This window comes from Lichenostomus cassidix, chromosome 4A (genome assembly GCF_008360975.1).
Source record: "Lichenostomus cassidix isolate B80296 chromosome 4A, HeHo_3.0, whole genome shotgun sequence".
NCBI lineage: Eukaryota > Metazoa > Chordata > Aves > Passeriformes > Meliphagidae > Lichenostomus > Lichenostomus cassidix.
Window position 1 is genome coordinate 17,423,038 of NC_139485.1, and position 12,516 is coordinate 17,435,553.

The 12,516-nt window shown below is 38.1% G+C and overlaps 1 protein-coding gene across 5 annotated transcripts in view; it reads left to right on the plus strand.

Moving 5' to 3' along the window:
* DIAPH2 (diaphanous related formin 2) overlaps nt 1-12,516 on the plus strand; it is a 166,892-nt gene that overhangs the window by 23,048 nt on the left and 131,328 nt on the right. For 4 of the 5 annotated variants that reach the window (XM_085060720.1, XM_085060716.1, XM_085060718.1 and 1 more), the window contains 8 exons: nt 922-942; nt 4,436-4,575; nt 4,963-5,037; nt 5,119-5,188; nt 6,195-6,331; nt 7,107-7,218; nt 9,608-9,718; nt 11,504-11,622. In XM_085060720.1, coding sequence (XP_084916846.1) covers nt 922-942; nt 4,436-4,575; nt 4,963-5,037; nt 5,119-5,188; nt 6,195-6,331; nt 7,107-7,218; nt 9,608-9,718; nt 11,504-11,622 — 785 coding nt within the window. The remainder of the gene's footprint in view (nt 1-921; nt 943-4,435; nt 4,576-4,962; nt 5,038-5,118; nt 5,189-6,194; nt 6,332-7,106; nt 7,219-9,607; nt 9,719-11,503; nt 11,623-12,516) is intronic. The other variant, XM_085060717.1, reaches the window with a different exon arrangement.

Genomic DNA, 12,516 nt, shown 5'->3' on the forward strand with positions numbered 1-12,516 from the left:
TGAGACACTTCCTAAAGGAATGATGGAAGAGATTAGAGTAGAAAATGAAGCAGGTAGAGGCTGAAGAGATCCAGTGAAATTGTGACCTCAGAACCAGCTCAGCTCCTGATCAGCTAAGTGGTTATTATCACTTATGATCAGTTATAAACCTGCCACTGCTATCAGAGCTGCTGAGGAGAGGAAGAGGTGTTTGAGCAGAGACCCATGTCCTGCTGCTCCAGGAATCAGGGCACAGATGTGCTGCCTTCCTGCAAAGTCAACTTTTTGGTCATGAGTACAGAGAGATGCTGTTCCATGGTAAAGAGAAGATGGCATTCTGAAAATCACTGTTTAATTATCCATGTAATTAAAAGCATCCGTACTGAGCAATTGAATAAAAATGTCATGTGAGATTTTTCTGAAATGCAGGTTGGAGTTATAACTGTAGGCTATGTTTTTGATTACAAAAAGTTAATTAAATTCAGTGGTGACATCATCTAAACAGATCAAAAGCTCCATAATAAAAGCAGTTGTTTTACAAAAAAGTCAGTATGCCATCACTGTGTTCTGTAGCGTTCTCAGTGTCATATCTAGAATATCTGACCTGATAATTTTAACTAAATGGCATGCTTAATTTTTCAAGATGTAGCTGTCAAGCCAGGGATGTAGTTATTTGTTGGTAAATGTGTCAAATACTGATGATTCAGCAGCAGAACATAAGAATTTGAAATTTTCTCCTGCAGTAGAGCTACTGTTTCCCTGTTGAGAAGCTCTAACCCCTGAAGTTCGATAAAGTAATAAAAGAATGTCACTACTACTAATGATTAAACACTGAAAAATGTGTGTGCAACTACATCCTACTAAGTACTTTGCTGTGTTTATTTATGCATTATTATTATCTTTTTTACACAATAACCTCTCTTGGCTGACCACTGCATGCAGATAGTCGGAAGTAAAGTTCCGGTGAGTACGAACATGATAGTTTTGTTTTTTCTTATGAATACACTTCCTTTTTTAGAGATGGAATCTTTTGGACTTTTAGCTGGGATTTCAAAGTTCAGTGGGCACAACTGAATCCTTGTTTTATCCAAGTAATTAGCAGCCACCTCAGTGATGTTTCTCTTAGCAGTCAAAGATCATTATTACACTTTTGAGGGATCTCTTCCAGTTTTCAGGAGTCTTATTTCCAAATACTTCAGACTCACTGAGCTCATCTCTTCATTGGGAGCAACAAATAGAATTGAAACTTGTCTTGCTTTTTATTGAAGGCAGGCACTTGAAATTTTAAATTGACAGTATTTGGATTACTTTGTTCTGTTTCTATGAGGAAGGTTTTTATGTCCTAATTGTTATTATTCATAGCTTGTCTTGGAAATGCCAACTGCTGCAGATCAATGTGAGAATAAGATTATTTAGAGGATTCAGAGGGTCAGTAAGCCTAAGACAAGATTGTTGAGAGCATAACTTTTCTCTTACTAATGACTCATCTACATTTTATGTCGTCTTGATTGAATTCGAATATTATAAACAAATATTTGGGATTTAATTTGTTGGAGTGAGTTCAGTAAATTTTTGTTTCCTGGGAAAAAGCATTTTTTGGAGAATAATTACATATGTATTTAAAATAGTGGTTGAAAGCAAAGGTGTTTTTTTAATGGATGGACTTTATTTTTGATTAGAGCCAAAACAGACTTTTCAGATACAGCAAGGCTTTTTTCTACTTCAGTCATATTCAGCAATTACATTCTCTAGTAAAAATAACAGAGAGCAATTATGACTTTAAGCTGTCTAATCATTGCCTCAGATATAGTTAAATATATAAGAATATAGTGTGGAGGATAAAAACCTTTTCTTCAGAGTGGCTTTTAAATTGTGTTCACCAGTACTGAGTTTTGGACAAGGTATTGGTTCTTCCCCTGATTGAGAAAAACACCTTCATTGTGCTTGTGTATTTAAAGGTGTTTGATTTTTGAGGGGACAAATTAGTAATTTTCCAGCTCAGTGTGTTAAAACCAGTTTCAAATAATCCCTGCTGCCATGTAATTTCCTTATGGGATGAATTAGCCTGAACAGCTGCTTTGTGAAGAGATTTTATAAAGGAAGCTGATATTCCCACAATAGGTAGGAGAGAAACTGTTTTCTTCCCCATGCCTTTGTGTTCAGGCTCTGATAGAGAGCAAGAATAGCTCCACATTCAAAGCATGTTTTTGTGCAAATAACTTGCTAAATACTAAAATAAGAAATGCTGTGCCTGGGGTGGTATGGCTTTTGCATATTACTGCTCAACAAGCACTTGCACCTCAGTGTTCTCCTCCCAGGGCTCATCCTTTAGGAATTGTTTGCATCTGCCAGCACATGGAGCTATTTCCCTGAATATTGGCAGATTCACTGGGATTAGGGAGCAGAGGAATTTTGGGATGTTCCTGGCAGTACTGATGGGTTGTAGTGATAATTGCAGAGAAGAGGTTTCCCTGCTCATGGGGACTTGAGAGCTCCTCATAGAGGCACTGAGGTAACGTGTGTGTGCTGCAAGGCATGGAAGGAGCCTGAGCAGAGCACACTGCCAGCTCTTGGAACTTGGAATATTGTAACTGTTTTTGAGGGAATCTTAGTTCTTCTGAAAATAAAAGCCTGGACTGAGCAGAGGTGCTTCACTCATGTCCTGGAGGCATCAGAGGAAGGCAGCAAGATCCCACCTTGGTTTAGATGTGAAACAAAGAGTAGCAAAGAGTTCAGGTTGCCCATCTGAACTGGAGTCACTTTTGGAGCTTGCAGCGGGACAGGCTTGTCTCTTGGGAAAAACAAGTGTCTTGCATTCTAGAGTGCTTTTCAGGGTCTGGCTTAACAGGCAATGGCATTTGGTTGAAGTTGCCATCATCTCATCTCTTTGTACATTTTGTGGCTCTCAGCAGGGTTTCTGTTCACTTCTTTCACAGTTATAGAATGGCTGAAATGCCCACCTTTGTGCCCAGTTAGATCCATATTGGGTGGACAATGTGTATTAGTGACACAAAATCTCTTCTGATGTCCATCCATTCAATGAGTGGCATAAAGCTGTTCATGTTTCCTAGTTCTTTATCTTAGGGTCCTTCAGAGTGATGTTTCTTCTGAACTGTGATGATTTTTGATATATTTACCTGACTTACAGTCAGTTCCTGCTCTTACAAAGATAATCCCCGCCCATTTATTTATTTTTCTTTTGGTGGAAGAGCATCTCTTTGCTTAGGAGGTTACTGGTGACTGATTCTATTTCTTTTATATCCTATTTTATCATCTTTGTCTTGGTCCTTTGATGTATAAGTGGCATGTGATGTCCAGCTAAAGGTGCTCTGCATGTCAGGAAGAAATATCTTCAAAGCTGGCAGAGTGCAGAGGACACTGTTGCTTCAATACAGTCTGTCTGTCATGTTTTTGTTCTGAATCTGAAAGTATATTATGAACTTACTTCTGTTTTGTGCATTGAATCTCTTTAGCTCAAAGTCATTAATTTAAATGAGACAAATCAGTTTGTCATCAGCCATACTTAGTGTACTTTTGGAAAATGAATGGTAAGAATTTGAAGAGGACAAACCTGAAATTTCATTAGAAGTGACACTTTGTGAAAAAGAGACAGTTTGAATATTAGTAGTGGAAGCTTCTGATAGAATTAAAAGCAAATGCATATAAATCCTCTTCTAGGTCAGGCACTTGCTGTTGCCTTTACATCCATGACATCTTTATCAGGTTCTCTTCAACAGACCCTTCAGAGCTAAGGAGCTTTAGGAGCTGCAAATGAATCATAACCACTCTCCTGAGATAAGCCTGCTGCAACTTGTCAGAGCTCTACAAAAGATTAGTTGCACCTTTCGGAAGAGTGTTTTGTCTTCTTCATGGGTTTGAATAGTGTAACTCTAAAAACTGATATTCAGGTATTTTAATACTGAAATACCTTGTATGTAGTTATTCTTCTGTAGTGGCACTTCAGCTGGAGAGAGCTCTTTGTCAAATCTCCCCTTTTTTTTTTTTTTTTTTTTTTTTGTGCAGCAAACAAGGTCCTCTAGAGATTTCTATTAGGGGCCAAACATGGGATTATGTTACAGCAAGAAACTGAGTCATGAAATTGCATGAACTGGTTTTTTTATGTGTCTCTGTTTATGATTATTTCCAATACAGTGTTGTGAAGTAGATGTTTAATACACTCTTATTTAACATGTTAGAACAACTGAATGATGGAATTAAATTTCTCTGTTCAATGCACTTTCACTCAAAGAAGTGAAAAAAAGATTCCTGAAAAAAATAGTTATCCTTGTGATGCAAAACCAAAAGTATTAAACGCTGATGACAAATCCAAGTCCAGTGTCTTGAATACTTGTGCTATGATTTGAAAATTCATGTGGAAATATTAGTCTTCTGTTTTATCATCTAAACACTGCTGTGGTCACCAGAACACTAAGCAGCATTCTGCCTTCTGTGCTAGGGTGGACTGAAAAACAGCAAACATGAATGCACTCTGTCCTCCCAAGAATATATCCACGAGCTGCGGTCTGGAATTTCAGATGAGAAACTTCTGAATTGCCTGGAGTCCCTGCGAGTGTCTCTAACCAGCAACCCAGTCAGGTAGGCAGAGCAATTCCTGCAGGAGTTTTCACCATGCTGGTTTTGCTAAGCCAGAGAGTTGTGGGCTTTGGGTTTTTTTGAAACCAGAGTAATTATGGTAATGCTTGTGGCAGAGCAGAGTTCTCAGCACCCTGCAGAAGGACAAGTGAAATGTCTGCAGCTGTCTGCAGTGTCTCCTCACCTCTCACAGGGGTGAAATAATTTCAGTCATTTGTACTTGTTGGAACTGTTTGCCTTCATGGCTGATCAGGGCTTTTGGCAAGTGAGACCAAAAGTGGAGCCTATGAAGGGATTCACAAGCAGTAATGGAGAAATAACTTTGCAAATTTTGCATTTGATTAAGAAATATTATAAAAGGATTTGTCTTCATTTTTTTTTTTTTTCCAGCTGGGTTAACAATTTTGGCCATGAAGGTCTTGGACTTCTGTTGGATGCATTGGAAAAGCTTCTGGACAAGAAACAGTAAGGACTTGGATCATTTGGAGGGAGGGATGGGGAGGTTGTGAAGATTTTCCTGATGTTGTTTTCCTTGTTCCTTTCAAGGCAAGAAAGTATTGATAAGAAGAATCAACATAAACTTATCCAGTGCCTCAAAGCATTTATGAACAATAAAGTAAGTATTTTTTTAAAGTCAGGTACTTCTAGCATGATTGGTTTTTGTTGAGTCCAAGGCTGTTTAATCTTGGAGAGGGAAGGAAAGCTTGTATATGCAATTTTTTAACTCTTTGGAAATGCAAGTCTTAAACTTTGAGTAACTTCTGTTGAGTCTTCTTCGTGAACCTTTCTGAACATGCATTTTTTAATTTCTGTTAAATACTTTTGGTTTGTGTAAGTAAAATATTTAATAAAGAGAGGGTGATGGTATAAATTTAAGGTAAATGAATTTGGAAATTAATTACTTGCAGACTGAAACAAAATAGAGCTTTCTAAATCCAGATTTCACTACATGACTGTTAATGTACTTTTCACTTGAGTAGGATTGGATCTCTTTTTAGCTGCAGTTTTGAAGTTTGTAGGTTGTGGGTAAAGGATTAAGTTAAGTTGTATCTAATTTGTTTCCAACACGGTTACTCATGTTCCAGAGTATGAGTACTGTTTTTAGAAGCTGACAGGTTAAACTTGGAATTTTGCTTTATTCATAGCAAAACCTGAAGTCTTGTATTTATGTATCCTCCCCAGCAAATACAACTGCATAAAAGTTAATTATAACTACTTTTATTCAGATCAGAAAAATCTCACAAAATAGCTTTTCTAATGAAGTAGGAGAAAAGCAGATTTTTCATACTTCTGAGGTGTTTCAGATGTTTCAGATAGAAGATAAACCCTGATTTGTCTTTTGGTGGGTACAGATTTTACAAGGTCCTGGTGTCCTCCTGAGGAGATGACTCTGTCAGGAGAAATCCTCAAATTCAGGGCTGGGGACACTGGATTGAAAAACAATCCAGGTCCCCAAGCAATAATGGCCAGGCAGCTCTGGTAGAGTTTTGGCAGAAGAGTTTTGCCAAACTCCCTGTAAGTGAGAGGGGTTGGGAGAATTTCTAAAGATCTGATCCCCGAGATGGTGAGGAGTACCCAGAGCAAATGCAACCTTTTCACTGTGAGCTGTGTGTTTCTCCAAGTACGGCTTGCAAAGGATCCTCGGAGATGAAAGAAGTCTCTTGCTGCTGTCAAGAGCAATTGACCCAAAGCAGCCACACATGATGACTGAGACAGTGAAAATCCTTTCTGCCATCTGCATTGTTGGAGAGGAAAACATGTAAGTGAGGTCGAGAAGTTTTGCTTTTTATGCTTATGAGGTGAGAAAACCTGTCAGGGAAACAAATGTAACCTATTAAGTCTTTTTTTTTTTTTTTTTTTTATTAATGTAGTTTAAAATTAAAGAGACTTCGCCTGTTCTGATGCCTTAATCAGATATTAAATCAGAGAAAAGCAAATGAACAGAGACCAACAAACTGTGGCTGAAATGGAAGGTCTGAAAGGACTAATCAATCACCTCAATCACAGGAACAAGAAGTTTGAATTTTCAGCTGCAATTTGGAACAGTTCAGCTTAGAGTTATTTAGCACTTGCCCGTGAGATTTTTAAAACAAACAAAATCACTTGGCATATGTTTACTTTAAATTCATCAGTGTATTTATTTACTGAATGGTAAAATATGCAGACTTCCTGTCTTCTGTGCAACAAATAGATTAAAACACTTTGCTTTCTGCAAAGCCAATTTATTAGAATTTCCAGATGTTAAACATGTGAGCTGTTATCTAGTGCACAGCCTTGCAAAGGTAGTGATGGCTTGCCAATCACTGGTTGTTTCTTAGCTGAGATAATATAGAGATTTATTCACCCTTTTTTTTCTTATTTCAATATTAATCTTGTAGGTATTTTTAACACTTGGTTTGTTTTCAACTTTATGTAGATAAATGCATTGAAACTGTCAGAGCACTAAAGCCTTGAGTGGTGCAGATAGGCTGAGCATGTTGAAAATGAGCAGGTTGGCTGTGCTGTGCTCTTCTGACACTTTGTCTTTCTCTCAGTCTGGACAAGCTTTTAGGTGCTATAACAACTGCTGCTGAAAGGCACAGCAGGGAAGAACGCTTTTCTCAGATTGTTGAAGGCCTGGAGAACCACGAGTTCATACAGCTGCAGGTGAGATTTCTTTTCTGTCACTTACCTTCAGAAATCTGCTAAAAGGCCACCACACTGTGTATTGCTTTGTGATCTTTAAATAACTTTTATAATAATTTAAATGACTCAAAATCATTTAGTGCTATTAATCTGGTGGACAGTAAAAGAGGAGAAAAAAATGCAAATGGCCTGCTGGGATTAGATTTTCTACTTGTTAATGGTGGGAAACCAAGGATCTCACATCCTGTCCCAAGAACAGGATTAAGAAGTCTTGACCTTAGTAAAGGGAGTAATGAGTGATAATTCTTTTCTTGGTTGCCAGATGTGATGTTCAGGTAATAAATCCATTCCTAGTGCTGGGACTTTTGGCAGCAGTACCTGTGGCCTCTTAAACATTCAGATATATGGCAATTCTGACAGGTGTACAATGGGATGTGCCTGTTTCTGGCAGGGTTCCCTTTGGGATGAGGGGAGTGCAGCAGGATATTATTGTTATTTTTGTCTACAAGGACTCTGCATTCCTTGCTGTGTGTTCAACATGTGTCTCTCATCAGCCACTAGTGCTTCTCTAAGGGTGATCTAGAGAGCTTTTAAAATTTTCATAAAATAATAAATATTCAGTGCCAGTGTTTTTTACTAAGGCATGTCCTAGATCATGTTAATTTCTGCTTCTGGGTCAATGGATAGAGGTTTTTATTCTCTATGGGCACCTGAGTAGCTTCAGAGTTCTGGTTGCTATTAAATGCAAGCTTTTTTTAATTGGGTTTTTGGTTTTGGTACTGCAATGTCTGTGTGGAAGCCAAGTGGCTGAATATCTTATTAAAGGATAACTTTGACTTAATTCCTTTTCATAATACAGTATTGATGCACATTTTGTGCTAAAATTTCTACTTCAGCTACCTTGGCTGAAAGATATGGAAAAGAACAATTCAAACAGGGCAGATATCCTTGGGATGCCTTTTTCCAGTCTTGGATCAAATACACATCAGCTGGAGTTGCCTTAATGCCATGTTTGCCATCAGGACCTCTTGTTTCAGAGCTGATGAGTTAATGATGTTCAATAAGCTTCTATAATTGACATTCGAATCTTAATAGAGCTATCAGTGAAGAATTCATTCTTAACTTGTCTCCTACTTTTGACCTTGTTGACTTAAAGCAAACAAAACCACAACCACAACCATTCCTGCCAACCTCCCCCTGCCAACCTCCCTGATTCCTCTGAAGGTACAACTGCAAGACTCATTACCTTGTTTCTGACAAAATCATTCTTTACTTGTAATGTATTAGCACAAGCCATTAAGCCAGAGTCTCTTCTGGCAGAAGCAATCAGAGCAGATGGCACCTCTTCTCTCTATTAATTTCAGATTGGACATGTACTTTGGCTTGTTAAGTCATGTCATAGACGTAAAATAACAAGAATCATTCAAGCAAGCATGATGATACTGCATTATCTGAAGATGCAGCTCTATAAAGAGTGCCTTTGAAAGGGTGTTTTAATAGAAATTTGAGACTCCATAAGGTGTTCTATTAAAGCTAAGTAGTGAATGTAATTAAAACAGGAAGGGTGCTTTTTATCTGATTTTTTTTCCTCAGCAGCTATTGATTTTTTTTTTTGTCCTATTCTAATGCTACTTCTATTTGCAGTTAACATCTTTTACCAAACTTAGTATTTCCCTTGGGTCCCATTTTAGTCTTTTAACGTGGATCAGCACTTTTGGCATTATGCTATTGTCTACCTGTTTTCAAGTAAATCAATTAAAGTGCACAGCTGTTCAATTAAAGCATTAGCCACTACCCTGAGACTTGAGGCGTTTTGCAGAAGTGCTCTGCAGGAATAGCAAAAACACCTGGTGATGTGGCTTATTTGGGTATGGGTTGTTTTTGGGTGGCTCTGATGTGGGTTTTTTATGTTTTTAATTACTGTAGTAACAGTTTTCAGACTGGTGAATCCTGAGGAGAAAGAGAAGGAGTTGCCATAAGCAACTTTAGTTTGGGGATAACTAGTGTATGATTTTAGGGTGGGGAGGCTCCAGCACAGATTCCCAGAGAAGCTCTGCTGCCCCTGGATCCCTGGCAGTGCCCAAGGCCAGGTTGGACATTGGGGCTTGGAGCAGCCTGGGATGGTGGAAGGTGTCCCACCATGGCAGGGTGGAACTGGATGATCTTTAACATCCTTTCTGACTCAAACTATCATGTCATTCTGTGATGATCTTTCATGTGGTACTATTTTGACACAGCAGAAACATCATAATATGGAACCAGAGCAGCATTTGATGTTGCTAAAAGTGACCCAAGTGTTGCATGTGTGCTGCATAATAAATAATATCCATCTCTTGGCCTTTGGTTTTATAATTAAACTGAAATAGGGACTGAAACAGTATTGATTTTCCCTCTGTGCTTCTGATAACAGGTAGCATGTATGCAGCTCATCAATGCCCTTGTTACATCTCCAGACGACCTTGATTTCAGGATACACTTGAGAAATGAGTTTTTACGCTGTGGCCTGAAGAAAATACTGCCTGTAAGTTATTTTGTACACAGGAATTGATCACTGGTCACTGTGAATGTTGAAGATAACCAACTGTTTAAGCAGAACAGCAGATAGGATTGGAGTGGGGAAGGTCAGACTGTCAATCCAAATCTGCTTTCAGTCTGCAGAGTTACAAGTTTAGGTCCTCATGAGCTGTGTAAACCAGAATAGTAGTTGAAACAAGTCAATATATTAGAAATTAAATGATGGTAGTCAAATTCGGCATAATGAGCTCAAAGCACATGCAGTGAATGTGAATCTGGCTGTGGAACCAATCTGGGATTAACTTTGTATTTGCTGTTCCTGTTGTTTTCTGTGAAGTCTGTTTTTCTTTAATCTGCCTGCTGAAAATGCATTGGGATGTTTTAAGGAAGAATCAAATCAACACTTTCCTGCTCTTTGAGAATGCATGTCTTCATGCAGCTGCACTGCCAGGAATATTTCTGACTTAGGGAGAGATTTGTAGCTCTTAACCAAAAATTCTGATGCTTACATCAAAAATGTGTATATTTGAGGTACTCATCTCTTTCTCCCAAAAAGAGAGAAATGGAAATACCTGCTCTATATTTGTCTGAAACAGAATTTATACTGCTGTGACTTTTAAGATACGAAGTTTAGAATTGTCAATGTGTCAGGAACAAAAACTGCCATTTTTGGCTCATTCAGCCTTGAGACTTTCTGATGTGTGATGTTAATTTTTCTTAGGGTATATATTTAGAGTTTATATCATGTAGATGCATTAACATGATCTACTGGCTTTATTTGCCGTGGAAAGCTTCAAGAACTCAAGTTTTTTTGTTGTTTTAATCTATTGCAAGGTATTTTTTAGGATCAATACATGCTTAAAAACTTTACCTGTTGAGGGTGGATTAGGGAGCAAAGAAATGGAATTGTAATGAAGCATGATATGATAGAGAACTTGGTAGAGTGCACCAACATCTGCCATACAGATATAAATGTAAAAGCAATTAATACTTGGTGATAACAGCCTTTTGTGGAAAGAAAGTCTTTTCAAATGTATTAAAAAAGAGGCAGGAGGGAATCTATATCTCTCCTAATCTGTGCAGAGTCTGAGTTGCCTGCTGTGCTTTCCAAGCATTAGATTTGGCACAGTTGCTGCTGCATTGGGGAGCACACATGGCTGCATCCACTGAGCCAAAGGCAGACCGATTTCCATGGAAAGCACAGAGTGCATTCACATGAATGCCTTGGGAAGGGACTTTTTTAATGTGCTTTCCTAGTAGGAAGCTAAACTTGGTTCTTATGTGGATTAGAACAACTGCTTGTATTTCTTCAAAGCAGATTTTCTCCTGCTCCAAATGCTAACTTTCGTGGGGTTTTTTTGCTCCTCTGTATTTCTCCTTGTGCTATTGATGTTTTAATGCTATGATCTAGATTAACTAAGTAACAGGAATTGTAATCATGTCTTCTTTACACTTCTTAAGGTCGCTTCAATTCATGTTTTGAAAGACACTTACTGTGGTTTTTTTAAAGGAACTCTGACATTAAGCAGGAACTGTTATGTCCCATGAAGAGAACTTGATTCAACTGCAAGTCTTCTTGTTAGTTCTGTAGCTCAAACCTGCTGTGAGCTGATATATGCCTTTAGTTTTTCTCAGTTGTATCATTATAATAAAAGCCCAGGCACTGAGAGATAGATTTCTCCTGTTCTAAAGGTTAATGCTTACATTTTTGTCATGATACAATCCTTCAAGGTGGGGGCAATTCTTGCTTTAAAAAAGGAGAAATTAAGATATCCTCTACCTTGAAAAACAGGCCTTGAAAGATAAGGAAAATGACGAGCTTGATATTCAGCTGCGGGTGTTTGATGAGAACAAAGATGAAGACCACTTTGAACTGTCACATCGTCTCAATGATATCAAAGCTGAAATGGAATATCCTTTAAGGAAATGCTGTTGGAACTTGTGTTGTTGCAGAAGTGTATTAAATGGAAATTACAGTGCTCTCCATGCAGGTTATTTGTCACAGTTGTGTGTCTTACCAGGGACTTTGTCGAGCAGATTTCTCTCCAGTTGCTTTTTTTGTTAGAAAATATTTAGATAATTAGTGCTTAAATTTGCATGTCAAATGCAAGTCATTGGGAACTGAATTAATTTTTCATAAATAACATTTATTAAGCTAAACTCTGTCTCATAATACGTGAAGAGAGAAAATTATACCCATGGAAGATCGTAAAGTTCGAAGAAAAATGAGTTTTGATAATAAAAGGAACAAAATTCCTAGTAGGTTCTGAAGCACTTCACATGTGTGCCTTTTCTAACTGTGAAGCAGCAGTAAATTCAAATTTCCTGAAGTTCAGAATGGCTGCTTGCAGTTTTTGGGAGGAAGCAGAGGAGGTAAAGGCAATCACTGAGAGGGCTATAAAATCCCATGTCATGTTGCTGCTTTGCAGAACAGGTCATTACAGGTAATGGTCATTTTTAGGAAATGCAGATGATTGAGCAGTGTGTGTTTGCCAATAGCCTGGCTCACCTCAGAGGGGAAACAAAGCTCTGAGTGAAATTTTTACAGGAGTCTAAAACCCTAAGTGTACAGTGGGATTGTTGTGACTAATAATGAAACATGTCCCAATTGTTTAACAGAGCACAGAGATTCTGTGGGTAATCTTAGTGGAAAAATAATATTTACTGCTAAGGATAAGAGTTCCAAGTGTGGAGAAGTTTTATTTGAACAATGTGGAAAATGCCTGGGGAGCTGAGTTTGGGTGGGATGGTGCTCTGTGGTGCTGTGGGGTTTTTTGGTCTTTTGGTTGGTTTGTTATTTTTTGA